Source organism: Prionailurus bengalensis, chromosome A1, assembly GCF_016509475.1.
Source record: "Prionailurus bengalensis isolate Pbe53 chromosome A1, Fcat_Pben_1.1_paternal_pri, whole genome shotgun sequence".
In the NCBI taxonomy this organism is placed as follows: domain Eukaryota; kingdom Metazoa; phylum Chordata; class Mammalia; order Carnivora; family Felidae; genus Prionailurus; species Prionailurus bengalensis.
The window spans coordinates 117,125,138-117,140,206 of record NC_057343.1 but is presented as its reverse complement, the minus strand read 5'-3'; the positions used below and the strand labels follow the sequence as shown (position 1 = coordinate 117,140,206).

At 36.4% G+C, this 15,069-nt stretch overlaps 1 protein-coding gene across 6 annotated transcripts in view; it reads right to left on the bottom strand.

Moving 5' to 3' along the window:
- LOC122481197 (ankyrin repeat and KH domain-containing protein 1) overlaps positions 1-15,069 on the bottom strand; it is a 130,632-nt gene that overhangs the window by 62,420 nt on the left and 53,143 nt on the right. For 5 of the 6 annotated variants that reach the window (XM_043576432.1, XM_043576526.1, XM_043576608.1 and 2 more), the window contains exons 8-10: positions 8,755-8,992; positions 8,334-8,525; positions 2,972-3,081 (exon numbers count right to left, since the gene is read on the bottom strand). In XM_043576432.1, coding sequence (XP_043432367.1) covers positions 2,972-3,081; positions 8,334-8,525; positions 8,755-8,992 — 540 coding nt within the window. The remainder of the gene's footprint in view (positions 1-2,971; positions 3,082-8,333; positions 8,526-8,754; positions 8,993-15,069) is intronic. The other variant, XM_043576865.1, reaches the window with a different exon arrangement.

Below are 15,069 nucleotides of genomic sequence, written 5' to 3'. Positions count from 1 at the left end.
AACAGGGGAGGGGCAGAGAGAGAGGGAGACACAGAATCGGAAACAGGCTCCAGGCTCCGAGCCGTCAGCCCAGAGCCCGACGCGGGGCTCGAACTCACGGACCGCGAGATCGTGACCTGGCTGAAGTCGGACGCTTAACCGACTGCGCCACCCAGGCGCCCCAAATTTTTATAATACCAAAATTAATATGCTGATTCTGGTACAAGATATTTTAATGAACAGGAAACAGTAGCTCTTAAGCTCTTCTTTAAAAACTGTAATATCAAAACCTTAAACTGTGGCAAAAGTTAGGCTCCAAAATCTAACAAAGCATAGGGGTTTGTTCAATCTGTGTTCCAAAGGTTGACTTGTATATCTTTATTTAAAACTGAAGGTAAAAATAGTTGCCCCCAAATGAAGGTTCTCAGCCAGCCCCCACACACCAAAATATTCATTTAACTTAAACAACTAGCAAATCTAGGTATCAGGAACACAATTATGGGATGCCAGGAATAGAAGGGGAGTGCAAAGTCTTCCGTCTGCAAGCCAATGGAGGAAATCAGTACAGTCCAAAACACATGCTAGGAGGTGGCAGCAAAGAAGGGAGGACAAGAGAGAAACTACTGCCTTGCAAGGTTCAGCTAGTAAAAATCATCAGTCACTTTTCCTCAGGATTCGCACTGATCTGCCTGCTTTACTCACTTCTTATTTTTGACTATGTCCTGTTTCCCCCACTCTGGCTTATACAGTAAGGCCTGAAATCACAATTTACTTATAGGTTTTAATTAGCAAATTTACTATACTTTCCCATACTTGCCGCATTTTATATAAAGAACAAGTACCGCTTCTTATTAACCAAGAAAAGAACTGGTATTAACATTAAAATGTCTTTCCACAGACAGCAAAAGCATGGAATGGGCAATATATTTTTAAAGTTAAAATCAATATATGAAATTATTCAAAAGAAAAAAGGTTATGCACATGTAGGTATTAAATCTTACCAGTATTTATAATAGTGAAAAATGAAAAGCAAGTCAAAAGTTCAATTTAATAAGTGAATATTATGGGTCATTAACTTAACAGAAGAGTTATAAATATAGAGACTATGTAGCAATATGGAAAAGATTACGATAGAATGCACAGTGGAAAAAAATAGAGAACTATATTACACTATGGTTATAATTACACATAAATATAAATGCAAAGACAGATTGCAAAATAGAAAAATAAAGTTATATTAGAATAACAGTATTACCTTTCTACTTAATTAAGATATATATATATATATGTTTATGTTTATCTGAGCCACTTCTTAATCTTACAGTTTGAATGTACAGGTATGATAAATTCAAATCTTTCTATATGCTCACTTAATGTAATTGTCCTGAGGAATTTTAATCACACCCTATTTATGTAATTACAGAAGATTATAAAAGTAAAACATTTAAAAATATTTCATACCAGATTTTTAACTCGGTTAAAATCCCGTAAATTTTGCTATATATTAGATTCTATTTAACAGACAGTACCTCTTTTTACTATTTAACATTTCCATAATAATTCTCAATAAACAGATTAAGAAAATGACTGCTATAGAAAAATGGAAAGAAGAGAGAATTCAGAGGATAAAAGTATTAAACTTTGCATATAGCTTTTATACTGTATCCTATTTCTTTATTTCAAATGATGAAATACTTCAATTTCTAATTTTTATGGATGACCCAAAGCAAGTGTAAAAAAGGAAAAAGATATAGAAAGAGGGCAGAATATTAAGATCTACTTAACATATCATTCTGCATAATTTTCAAGCAAAAAAGGTACACCTCTCAGAAATTCTAACTGATGGGGCAGATCCTGATTACTGAGAATGAATACTAGTGTTATCAGTATAATATTTAGTATTAGTAGAAATGATAATAAATAGGACAATCATACTATGCATTTACGTTAACCCATAATTATTTTCCAACAATGTTCTCAGGTATCTATGTGGGAATGTCTATTATTAGAAATGGTTTAAAAGGCAATATTTGCATAGTTTTTCCAAAATAACTTTAATATATAAATTCTCTAAAACACTCAAAGCTGTGCATATCACACATAGATTTTTAAGAAATATATAAGGAAATTCAGGGAGGGGTGTCTGGGTGGCACAGTGGGTTAAGCATCTGACTCTTGATTTCAGCTCACGTCATGATCCCATGATTGGATTCGGGAGATCAAGGCCCACAGTCAAGCTCTGCACAAATAGCGCAGAGCCTATTCGGAATTCTCTCTCTCCCCCTCTCTCTGCCTCTCCCCAACTGACGCAGATGCATGTGCACACTCGCTCTCAAAATAAATAAACTTAAAAAAAAAAAAAGGTAATTCAGGGAGAAACTCTAGAAAGCAGTTTAAAGTACCCTCACAAAATGAAAATTAGTCAAAGCACACATTTCAGGAAGAAGTAGTCATCTTTAAAGTGAAAAATTATGTATAATTTTCCACATTTGCAACAATTATTGCACAAATGAAGTTGCCATCTAATTTGAAATTTTGAAAAACCAAAATAGAAAATACTAAAAGAACAAAAAAGAATAGAATACTATATTAATGTTGTTAGGAAGAGGATAGTAGCTTTGTTTTTATATGTCAAACTAATTAAAGAAACAAAAGAAATCACTCAAAGTGATTTGATAGGTTATTCTATTCTGTAAACATATCGCTGAATTTATGATATGTCTAATAAAGAGCCGTTTAAAAAGTTCGGGAATGACAAATGAGATTGAAGTGGAAGAAACCAACTAATAGTTTTACCCAGGAAACAAAATGACCTATTAAAAACTAAGTACTTTCAAATATATTTAATAAATGCAACAAATAGCAAAACTTTTTTAAAAGTTATTTTCTACAAAGTATGCAAACTATTGATTTCTTTTGCTTGTGTTTTCTAAATGTTAAAAATAGATGTAGCATCAACATTCACAAAAGAAATTTAAGAATTGTATCTTACTAAGTCAGCGCCTGCTTGAAGTAAAACATCTGCAACATCCGTATGTCCATTTTCACAAGCATAGGTTAAGGCTGTGTCTCCTGTTGCTGTTGTAGCATGAACATTAGCACCTAGCAAGCAAAAAAACCAAACGTTTACTTCATAAACTGTAAAATTATATTAAATGGTTAAGTTTTATAATTTCGTGAAATTGATGAATTCAAAATATGAAAATATTAGAAAGTATTTTAAGTATCCTAATTTTCTTTTTTAACATATTTTTTAATGTTTATTTTTGAGAGAGAGAGAGAGAGAGAGAGAACACAAGTGTGAGAGTGCGGGGGAGGGGCAGAATCTGAAACAGGCTCCAGGCTCAGAGCTGTCAGCACAGAGCCCCACGCAGGTCTCAAACTCACAAGCTGTGAGATCATGACATGAGCCAAATTCAGAAGCTTAACTGAGCCACCCAGGCGCACCTTAATTTTCTTTTCAGTCTGCTTTGTAAAAATGCCTTTGAGCATACAGAAAGGGACTATATCAAATTATTTTAATATTAGTTTATGTGCTGCTGAAGCACATAAAGCAAATTATTTTAAAACACAGTAATTCCCCTGTGTGTCCCCAGTAAGATACACTCCAAGTGGAGGGGAGAGGAGAGAAGAGCTGAAAAACCAAAAAATATCAGTTTTCAGAAATCATATTGGTGGTAGTGTTGGTTTGTACTCTGAAATAGTTCTGTGGATATTACGGTAAAATCAAATGAGCAATCCTTTGGTGAGGAGTGAAATTTTGGCACGGTTGAAAGAAAACAAAGATTGAAGATTGTTGAGGTTAAGTAAAAACTCTATGGTTCTGAACTGCAAGCACTGACATGAACTGTTTAAGAGTTCAATTTATCCATAAGAAAAATAAATATTTCCTAACTCTGACAAACCAAAAAGTCCTAGAGACAATGACAGACCAAACAGAAACAGTCTCTAGCTTACAGTGTGGTCTCTGCTACATACTATTTCCTACAAAATGGAATTAGGGCTTTTTAGAAAAATGATTGGTACCAAGACTAGGGCAGAATCTGTACTGAGATGTGTCTGAAATACCTCGCCATAGCAGAAAGCAGGGAAACTATCAGAGACTATATAGCGAGGTCACATCAAAAGGATTTAGGACCTAACCTTACTGACCAAAATTTATCAAATGGTCTCACCTTTCCAGAGTTTTTGCTTCTAAAAGAATAAGGACTGTGATGCAGTACAATCCATCATATATGTTTAAACTCGAAAGTTCAAACGATGTTCAAATAAAAAACAAAAAACCACTTCATTGGTCACCACCTCATTATTTTGGAAACTGGTAAATAAAAGGGGAAAAGATTAAACTGCTGTTTTCATATGATTTATACCTAAGGGTAACCAGATAGGTGATGAAGGGAAGTTTCTCTTTATGGACATATTCCAGCTATTAAACAAGTAAGGAATAAAAGAAGTGAGAACATCACCACTTTGTAACTCCTAACGAATTAATGGATATAAGCAGTGATCATTTATGGCTAACAATATCACAAAAAGAGATAATCACACATTTACTACCGTCTGAAGAAAGTATACAAATACTACCTATGAAGTAGTCTAGTAAAACAAACAAACATGTCATACCCAAATTTTTTCTAGATCTAACTACTACTTTGAAGGAAACCCAAGAGACAGAAAAACAAGTAAAATAAAATCATGGAGATAGAATTAGCAAAACCCATACTGTGGGAAGCCTAAAGGATTAACATTCCATTTCTTCAATCAAAACTTGCAAGGAAATAGAAAGATGGAAGAGAAGCCTGGAAGGGGAGCCCATAGACAAAAGAGACTTAAGAGACATACTGATCAACAGCTGTATAAATCTTACTTGAATCTTAATTCAAAAAAGCCATTAAACATACACACTCACATTTGTAAGAAAAATGTGAAACTGCTTAGACATTTAATGATACTAAGGAATTATTATTTAAAAATTTTAGGTAGGGGGTGCCTGGGTGGGGCTCAGTCGGTTAAGCTCAGGTCATGATCTCACCATCCTGGGAGGGAGCCAAGCTGGTGTCAGAGTCTGCATTGACAGCATAGAGGATACTTAGGATTCTTTCTCTCCCTTTCTCTCTGGCCCTCTGCTGCTTGTGTACATATTCTGTCTCTCTCTTAAAATAAATAAACTTAAAATAAAAATGAAAATAAAAATGTTTCTGTAAGTACATATGGTGACAGATGTTAACTAGACTTAGTGTGGTAATCGTTTCACAATATATACAAATATCAACTCATTCGGTTGTATACTTGAAACTAATGTTATATATCAGTTATAGCTCAATAAAAAACAATATTATAAAAATAAATGGGGGATATGGAGAAAGTATAGATGAAATGAGACGGGCCATAAATTAAAAATTGGTAAAGCTGGGTGATAGGCTCTAAGGGTTCATTATACTATTTTCTGTTTGAAAAAATGCCATAACAAAAAAGTTCCTAAAAAAAAAAGGTTCTTGAATTTTTTAAAATGGTATAGGCAATGTATTAAAATATCTGTTGGGTGTTTTTTTAGTGCTACACTCTAAAAAGAACTTCATGTAAGTTAAGCACACTCTAATATGGAAAAATAATTTTTTTAAATAGTGATCATATAAAAAATTGATTCTCAAACCCTGAGATAGTTCTGGAAACTACATACTTCAAATTACCATAAGTAGCTAAATATGAGACTCCATGGTGGTACAATAGAAAAAACAATGTCAGGAGTTCTAAGTTTAAATAGTGTCTGTCACTTATTAGGTTAGTTACCTTAGGGTAACATGATTGAGCACTGTTTCCATATCCATAAGAATGTGTTTAATATTTCTTACTATACCAGGACCAATGGTAATTAATAGAGTTCACATGAGAACTGAGCAGAATGTCTGGTGTTCAATAACTTCTTAGTAAACATTTATGCCTTCTTTTAAATGCCTCTCAAAACAGCAAGACTTTACTTAGAGGGACATGGGAAGACCATAGAAAGGTAACCACTGGTAAGGACTCCTACAGGGGACACAGACAGTTACTGAAAATGGTGGAGGTATAATGACTGATTAATGCATACAATAACTTCAGTGATTAATAACATGTGAGTGCAAGAAGAGTTCAGCTTTTAGGTATGATTGGTTTGTACTTTTGGTCAAAATCTAAACAATCATCTGACCCATTAACAACACTAAGAAATTATTTCAGTAATAATTAAAAAAAATTGCAGCTGAGCTGTAATGAAATTAATGTTAACAGTGAAAGGATGAATAAAGTAATAAGGATGAATAAAATTTTGCTATATATTTTATTTTCCTTTACATATTAATTTCTTTAATATATCAAGTTTTAAAGAATATATCAGACATGGATAAAAAAGAAAAATTTTCTAAAGAATATATAAAGGTATATATCTATCTGTATCAATTTTTTTTTCTGGTATATTCTTATTTTGCTCTATAAACTACAAATATTTTGTTCAAAACTACTTATCGCTTACTAATGCTCAACAATGTATAAAACACAAAAATTTTTTTATTTTTTATTAAAAAATTTATTTAAAGTTTATTCATTTTTGAGAGTGAGAGAGAGAGAGAGAGAGAGAGAGAGAGAGGGAGAGAGAAAGGCAGACACAGAACTTGAAGGAGGCTCCAGGCTTCACGTTGTCAGCACAGAGCCCAAGGCAGGGCAAGAACCCATGGACCCTGAGATTATGACCTGAGCCAAAGTCAGATGCTCAACTGACTGAGCCACCCAGGCACCCCTAACCACAAATTATTTTAAAACTAAGTACTTCTGCCAAAAATTAAATTCCCACTAGTTCTTTTTTTTTTTTTTTCTTTTAAGAAGACTTAGAAATGTCAAGAAATCAATAGGCTTAAAAGTATCAAATTATAGGTGTGCCTGGGTAGTAGCTCAGTCGGTTCTCGACTTCAGCTCAGGTCATGATCTCGAGGTCTGTGAATGTGGGCTCTGTGCTGACAGCCTGGAGCCTGCTTCAGATTCTCTATCTCCTCTCTCTCTGCCCCTCGCCCGCTCATGCTCTGTCTCTCTGTCTCTCAAAAATAAATAAAAACATTAAAAAAAACTTTTTTTTAAGTAGCAAATTATAGTCAGTCACTTAAACATCTGACTTTAGCTCAGGTCATGATCTCAGGGTTCATGAGTTTGAGCCCAGCATCATGCTCTCTGCTATCAGCACAGAGCCTGCTTCGGATCCTCTGTCCTCCTCTCTCTGCCCCACCCCTACTTGGGCGCATGTGCACACGCTCTCCGTGTCTTTCAAAACTAAACATATTTTTAAAAAAGTATCAAATTATAACCTCTTATAATGTCATCTCCACCTCCATCTCTCCAAAAGAGACTCGGAGAAGCTAACTTTTCCCTTGCAGAAAGCCTCAAACCATTCAATGGAAAGAGAAGGTCAATGAGAAGCCTATGGTCACTAAACAAACATTAATAACAATAAGAAAACGTTTTTAAAATGACATTTTGGGGACACCTGGGTGGCTTAGTCGGTTAAGCATCTGACTTCAGCTCAGGTCATGATCTTGCAGTTCCTGAGGTTGAGCTCTCTGTTAGGCTCTATGCTGACAGTTCAGAGCCTGGAGCTTGCTTCAGATTGTGTCTCCCTCTCTCTGCTCTGCTCCTCCCTTCCCCCTCTCAAAAATAAATAAACATTGGGGTGCCTGGGTGGCTCAGTCGGTTAAGCATCCGACTTCAGCTCAGGTCACGATCTCGCGGTCCGTGAGTTCAAGCCCTGCGTCGGGCTCTGGGCTGACAGCTCAGAGCCTGGAGCCTGCTTCAGATTCTGTGTCTCCCTCTCTCTCTGCCCCTCCCCCGTTCATGCTCTGTCTCTCTCTGTCTCAAAAATAAATAAACATTTAAAAAAATAAAATAAAATAAAATAAAATAAAATAAAATAAAATAAACAAACAAACATTAAAAATGCCTTTTTTCAGGGCACCTAGGTGGCTCAGTCAGTTATGCGTCTGACTACTGGTTTCGGCTCAGGTCATGATCTCTCAGTTCTTGAGAATGAGCCCGGTGTCGGGCTCTGTGCTGACAGTGCAAAGCCCCCTTGGGATTCCTTCTCTCCTCTCTCTGCCCCTCCTCCCATTTGTGCTCGCGTTCTCTCTCTCTCTCTCTTTCTCAAGATAAACAAACTTTAAAAAAAATAATAATAATAAAAATGACATTTCAGAGGTTTAGGAGCCCAAGAAGAGCAATTCAATTGTGGAGCTGGCTTTCACCTTTTATAGATATAAAACAGTAAGTTTCATTGATAAAGTTACAAAAGCTATATAAAAAGCCTTTTTTTAAAAGGCACTTTTAAAGCCACATACCGGCAGCCAGTAAATATTTAACCAACTCGAGGTGTCCCTCCTGTGAAGCTTCCATTAGAGGTGTGGAGCAGCCAAGTTCTATATCAGCCCCGGCCTTAATCAAGAAGTCTGCAACTTCAGAAAATCCTCCACAGCAAGCCAAAGTCAGAGCAGTTTCTTGGGTTTCTTCCGTCTGGGCATTTATATTTGCTCCTGAGAAAAGCATAAAAGTTTGTAAAACTAGCGGCAAAAGACTTACAATAAAGATATTACTCTAAACAGCGTTAATGATCTCTCCCAGCTTCTGGGATTCCTTTCAGGGCATGGAAAATTTACTTTACCATCAATGCAAAAAAATATGTTAGTAGTAGTAACCTTGACTGATGACACAAAACATCCAAAGGAAATAGATCTTTTAATTAAAGAAATAAAACTACTTTACCTTGTGCTAAGAGTAGTGCCACCATCTCTTCGTGTCCTTCGCGAGCAGCTTCCATCAAGGGAGTGTATCCTTCATCATTAACCTCTTCAAGATTTGCTCCCCTTTCAATAAGTAGAGCTGCCAATTCAACGTGTCCTCCACAGGCAGCTAGCGTCAACGGAGACTCGAATGAATCTGCAGGCATGTTCACTTGAGCACCACTATCCAAAAGCAAACGTGCTACCTCAACATGTCCATCCTGCAGATTTTCAGAAGTAAAACAAGAAGAAACGTTTTTTGTTTGGTTGTTATTTTGAGTTTTTAAAATTGGAAGAACAGAAGAGATTGAGAAAAGTCAGAAAGGAAGAAAAGGAGATGCACCTTAGATAAATATATACTATTATGCCCAGATGAGAAGTGAGCTGACTTTATCAAAAACTCCATTAAAATTACTTTCCCTTAGTTTTGAGCAAGTCCAAATATTGAAAAGAATCAGACTTATGACATATTTACAATTCTAAATAATTTCAAATTTCCACATTCACTGAAGTTCAAAAAACTGTTAAATCCATAGTCAAGAGTAATAGTACCTCAAACAATTATTGTTTATACAACTGCCAGGTAAAATATACCTATGCCCTCAAACCTAGGTGTCATGTTGAAGCATAGAAACTTTGTCAGATCTGTTTAAAAAACAAAGACTTGGCAAAAAAATAACAATAAATTCTATGAAGTCATTACCACTAGGGATTATGTCACCAAGGAAAACCCCTGTGGTCTGATAGTAACCTATAATTTGCCTCAGCACTAGCTTGTTACAATGAGGCAAAGAATTTTACAAAGATAAAAAAAATCAGTATCGGGGCGCCTGGGTGGCTCAGTCGGTTAAGCATCCGACTTCAGCTCAGGTCACGATCTCGTGGTCCATGAGTTCAAGCCCCACGTCGGGCTCTGTGCTGACTGCTCAGAGCCTGGAGCCTGTTTTGGATTCTGTGTCTCGCTCTCTCTCTGACCCTCCCCTGTTCATGCTCTGTCTCTGTCTCAAAAATAAACGTTAAAAAAAAAAATTAAAAAAAAAATCAGTATCAATTCACTTGTAAGTAATATTACCATGGGTCCATCTGCACAGACAGTAACGCAATTAATAAGTCACTCTCATGGAGGGTATTCATTCTACCCCTCTATCACCATAAATATCCTTCTTTAGTTTCAAATTCTTTACTTCAAAATTTTATGTAGGCTTTAATTCTTATTGTGCCATATAAAGTCAAATGCTGTGTTGTTCTGTATTTCAAAAATGACCAAAATATTGCTAATGAAAGGCAAAGACTGAGTATAAAAACAAGATTTTATAAGGTTAGGCAATTCTTTTATTAAAGAATTAATTAAAGAAACCTTAATTAGGTGTGCCTGAGTGGCTCAGTCGGTTAAGCATCCGACTTCGGCTCAGGTCATGATCACACAGTTCGGGAGTTCGAGCCCCATGTCAGGCTCTGGGCTGACAGCTCAGAGCCTGGAGCCTATTTCGGATTCTGTGTCTCCCTCTGTCTGCCCCTCCACTGCTTGCACTCTGGCTCTCTCATTGTCTCAAAAATAAATAAACATTAAAATTTTTTTTTTAAATAATAAAAAATAAAGAAACCTTATTAAATGTTAGATTTCAGTATCCAACAAAAATTTCATTATATTTAACTAAATGACTAGCCCACCAACTTTAATCACTGTTGACATGATGTCAAAAACAAATAACTTGGCATTAAAATTTCAGTTCTACTAAAACAAAAATAAAACTAAAATTCTATCTTTACTATTAAACACTAACCCTTCAAATATATGTAAAATCATGCACGCGCGCACACACACACACACACACACATATTTTTTTTAATATGAAATTTATTGTCAAATTGGTTTCCATACAACACTCAGTGCTCATCCCAACAGGTACCCTCCTCAGTGCCCACCACCCACTATATATATATATATTTTTAAGGTAGGCTCCATGTCCTGCACAGAGCCCAACCAATGCTGGGATCAAATTCACTACTTTGATATCATAATCTGAGCTGAGATCAAGAGTCAGACACTTAACTGACTAGGCCAACCAGGTGCCCCTAAAATAAAATGTATTTTAACCAAATTACTGCATTAAGTTATTTGGCATTTGAAATACATTTCTAATTTAAAAGGAAAAAGAATTTATGAGTATTCACAGATCAGGGAACTACTGTTGTACATAGCTCCTCTAGCTCCCAATAGTTTTGTGTGAATTTACTTCAATTTCTTCATTGACTCTGCTACTCTGCTGCCATATCTTGAGTACATATATTAAGAGAAAAATTACACTAAGCACTTTTTGCTTTAATAAACAATATTTATTTTGCCAAAGGAAAATATAAGAAGTAAAAACAGAATAATCCAATCTCAAAGGTCTAATATCATTATTAGAATTTTTTTAAATTATAAGACTTTAGGGGCGCCTGGGTGGCTCAGTCGGTTGAATGGCCAACTTCAGCTCAGGTCATGATCTCCCAGTGAGTTCGAGCCCCGCGTCAGGCTCTGTGCTGACAGCTCGGAGCCTGGAGCCTGCTTTGGATTCTGTGTCTCCCTCTCTCTAGCCCTCCCCCGTTTGTGCTCTGTCTTTCAAAAATGAATAAATGTTTAAAAAATTAACAAAACATATAAGACTTATAGTTTTAACCATAGATCTATAGCTGGTAATGCACTCACTCTCCTATAATAAACAACTGTAAAAATTGGGCAAAAGAGATAAAGCAACTGGAGGCATGAACCACACCCAGCCTAAGGCTAGGCACTAATAAAAGGCAGCGCATAAGTTGAACCCTACATTCACTACAGCTTTCTCTCTTTAGGCATCTCCCAAACCATGGTCTAAGGAAACTGAAAGCTAAACAAAGAGTGAAGATCTCTTTCAGCAAAGAAAACAAAGATGAGAATACAAGGCAGCCAAAACAGTTAGGACCTGGGGAGATGGGCAGGATACCTGAGGAAAAACAATACAGAGAAGAAGTCTCAAAAATCTATACAAAATTATCTTCTCCAGAAACGTGGGCAACTCCTGAGTTGAACACACTGAGGATGATACTCCAGGATGCCTAGTAGAGATTGGGTGCTGAAAGGTTGGAGCTTTGGGAGTTCAGACTCAGGCAGAATAGAAAGATCATGGTGAATATACAGGATGTCATTTGAGATGGTATAGATCCATACTAAGGAATACCCAAAGATCAAGGAGGAAGGAACCAGTAATTTAAGAGAAAAGATGAATTAGGGGCACCTGGGTGGCTCAGTTGGTTAAGTGTCCGACTTCAGCCAGGTCATGATCTCGCAGTTCACTAGTTCAAAGCCCCACATTGGGCTCTCTGATGTCAGCACAGAACTTGCTTTGGGTCCTCTGTCCCCCTCTCTCTGCCCCTCCCCTGCTTGCATATGTCCCCCCTCCCCCTCTCTCAAAGATAAACGTTTAAAAAAAAAAGGGTAAAGATGAATTTAATCCTCAATATGATTAGAGTGATCCATTGGTAATTTAACTGCCTGCTAGAACAAAATTTAACAGTTTAAAAAGAATGACAGGATAGGGGTACTTGGGTGTCTCAGTCGGTTGAGCATCGAACTCATGGTTTCGGCTCAGGTCGTGATCTCATGGGTTTGTGAGATTGAGACCCACATCAGTCTCCATGCTAAGTGCAGAACCTGCTTGAGATTTTCTCTCTCTCTCTGCCCCTCCCCGGCTTGCATGTGCACACGTGCAGTCTCTCAACATAAATTAACTCAAAAATATTGCTTTTTTGTTAAAAGACAGGATAATCAAGATCCGTGAAAAGGAATAATCCACAGCATATGACTTACAGCTAAAAATACTAGACATATTAAAAGGCAAGAAAATATAATTGTCAAGATATAAAATAAACAATAAAAATAGACCTAGAAGCAAATCAAATATAGATGATTTTTAAAAAGGGGCAATTAATGATAAATATTAAAGAAAATAAAGGGGAGAAAACGAATAAAAAATAAATTGCAGGGGTGCCTGGATGACTCAGTCGGTTAAGTGTCCGGCTCTTGGTTTCAGCTCAGGTCATGATCTCACGCTTTTGTGAGTTTGAGCCCCACGTCAGGATCTGTGTTGGCAGCAGAAGCCTGCTTGGGATTCTCTCTCTCTTGATCTCTCTCTGCCCCTTCCCCACTTGTGCTGTCTCTCTCAAAATAAACTTTAAAAAAATAATAAATTTCAACAAAGAATCAGAATATAAGAACACCACATCAATAATAATTATTATATTTTTAAGTAAGCTTCATATCCAGCACGGAGCTCAACGGTTTGCACTCATGACCTTGAGATCAAGACCTGAGCTGAGATCATGAGTCTGACACTTAACCAACTGAGCCACCCAGGTGCCCCTCATTAAATGTAAATGGTCTAAACAAACCAATTAAAATACTAAGACTGACAGAGTGGATTACAAAACATGACCTAAAAATACACTGTCTGCAAAAAAAATCACTTCAGCATAACAATATAGGCATATCAAACATATCAACGATTGAAAGGAAAGGGCAAAAACATTTATCAATGGAAAACAAGAGTAGCTATAATAATATCAGGAGCCATATTAACAAATTAGACCTCAGAACAAAGAAGATTACCAGAGAAAAACTTCACATAATGACCAAAGTGCAATCGTGAAAAAGACAAATAGCAATTCTGAAAATGTGTATGTACCAAACAACAGAGCTCCAGCATGTGAAAAAAAAGAACCAACGAAATGAAACACACAAATCCATAAGTACAAGTACAGATGAAGATTATAACACACTTCTCTCAACAATTGTTAGAAAAACTAGACACAAAATAAAAAAAAAATGTAGAATTCTACCATCAATCAATAGGATCTAATTGATATTTATACAACACTCCACCCCTAACCAGCAAAATATACATTGTCCTCAAATGCACAGGGAATATATGTCCACATCTTCGCTATGAAGCAAACTTCAAACATTTTTAAAAACTAAAATAATATAGAATGTACTTTCTGATCACAATGGAACCAAACTAGAAATCAGTAACAGAAAGATAACAGGAAAATGTTCAGATGTTTGGAAACTAAATACACATCAAAATAAACTATGAGTCACAGAGTAAGTCTCAAGTGGAATAAAAAAAAAAATACATGGAACTGAATGAAAACAAACTACAACATATTAAAATTTATAAGACACAGCTAAAGTAGTGCTGAGAGGGAAACTTATACCTCAAAGTGCATAAAATTAGAAGAGCAGAAAAAAAAAACAACATCATAACCTAAGCTCACATTTTATTTATTTATTTTTATATTTATTATTTTTTTTAATATATGAAATTTATTGTCAAATTGGTTTCCATACAACACCCAGTGCTCATCCCAAAAGGTGCCCTCTTCAATGCCCACCACCTACCCATCCCTCCCTCCCACCTCCCCATCAACCTTCAGTTTGTTCTGTTTTTAAGAGTCTCTTATGCTTTGGCTCTCTCCCACTCTAACCTCATTTTTTTTTTCCCCTTCCCCTCCCCCATGGGTTTCTGTTAAGTTTCTCAGGATCCACATAAGAGTGAAAACATATGGTATCTTTCTCTGTATGGCTTATTTCACTTAGCATCACACTCTCCAGTTCCATTCACGTTGCTACAAAGGGCCATATTTCATTCTTTCTCATTGCCACGTAGTACTCCATTGTGTATATAAACCACAATTTCTTTATCCATTCGTCAGTTGATGGACATTTAGGCTTTTCCCACAATTTGGCTATTGTTGACAGTGCTGCTATAAACATTGGGGTACAAGTGCCCCTATGCATCAGTACTCCTGTATCCCTTGGGTAAATGTCTAGCAGTGCTACTGCTGGGTCATAGGGTAGGTCTATTTTTAATTTTTTGAGGAACCTCCACACTGTTTTCCAGAGTGGTTGCACCAGTTTGCATTCCCACCGACAGTGCAAGAGGGTTCCCATTTCTCCACATCATATCCAGCATCTATAGTCTCCTGATTTGTTCATTTTGGCCACTCTGACTGGCGTGAGGTGATATCTGAGTGTGGTTTTGATTTGTATTTCCCTGATGAGGAGCCACGTTGAGCATCTTTTCATGTGCCTGTTGGCCATCCGGATGTCTTCTTTAGAGATGTGTCTGTTCATGTTTTCTGCCAATTTCTTCACTGGATTATTTGTTTTTTGGGTGTGGAGTTTGGTGAGCTCTTTACAGATTTTGGATACTAGCCCTTTGTCTGATATGTCATTGGCAAATATCTTTTCCCATTCTGTTGGTTGCCTTTTAATTTT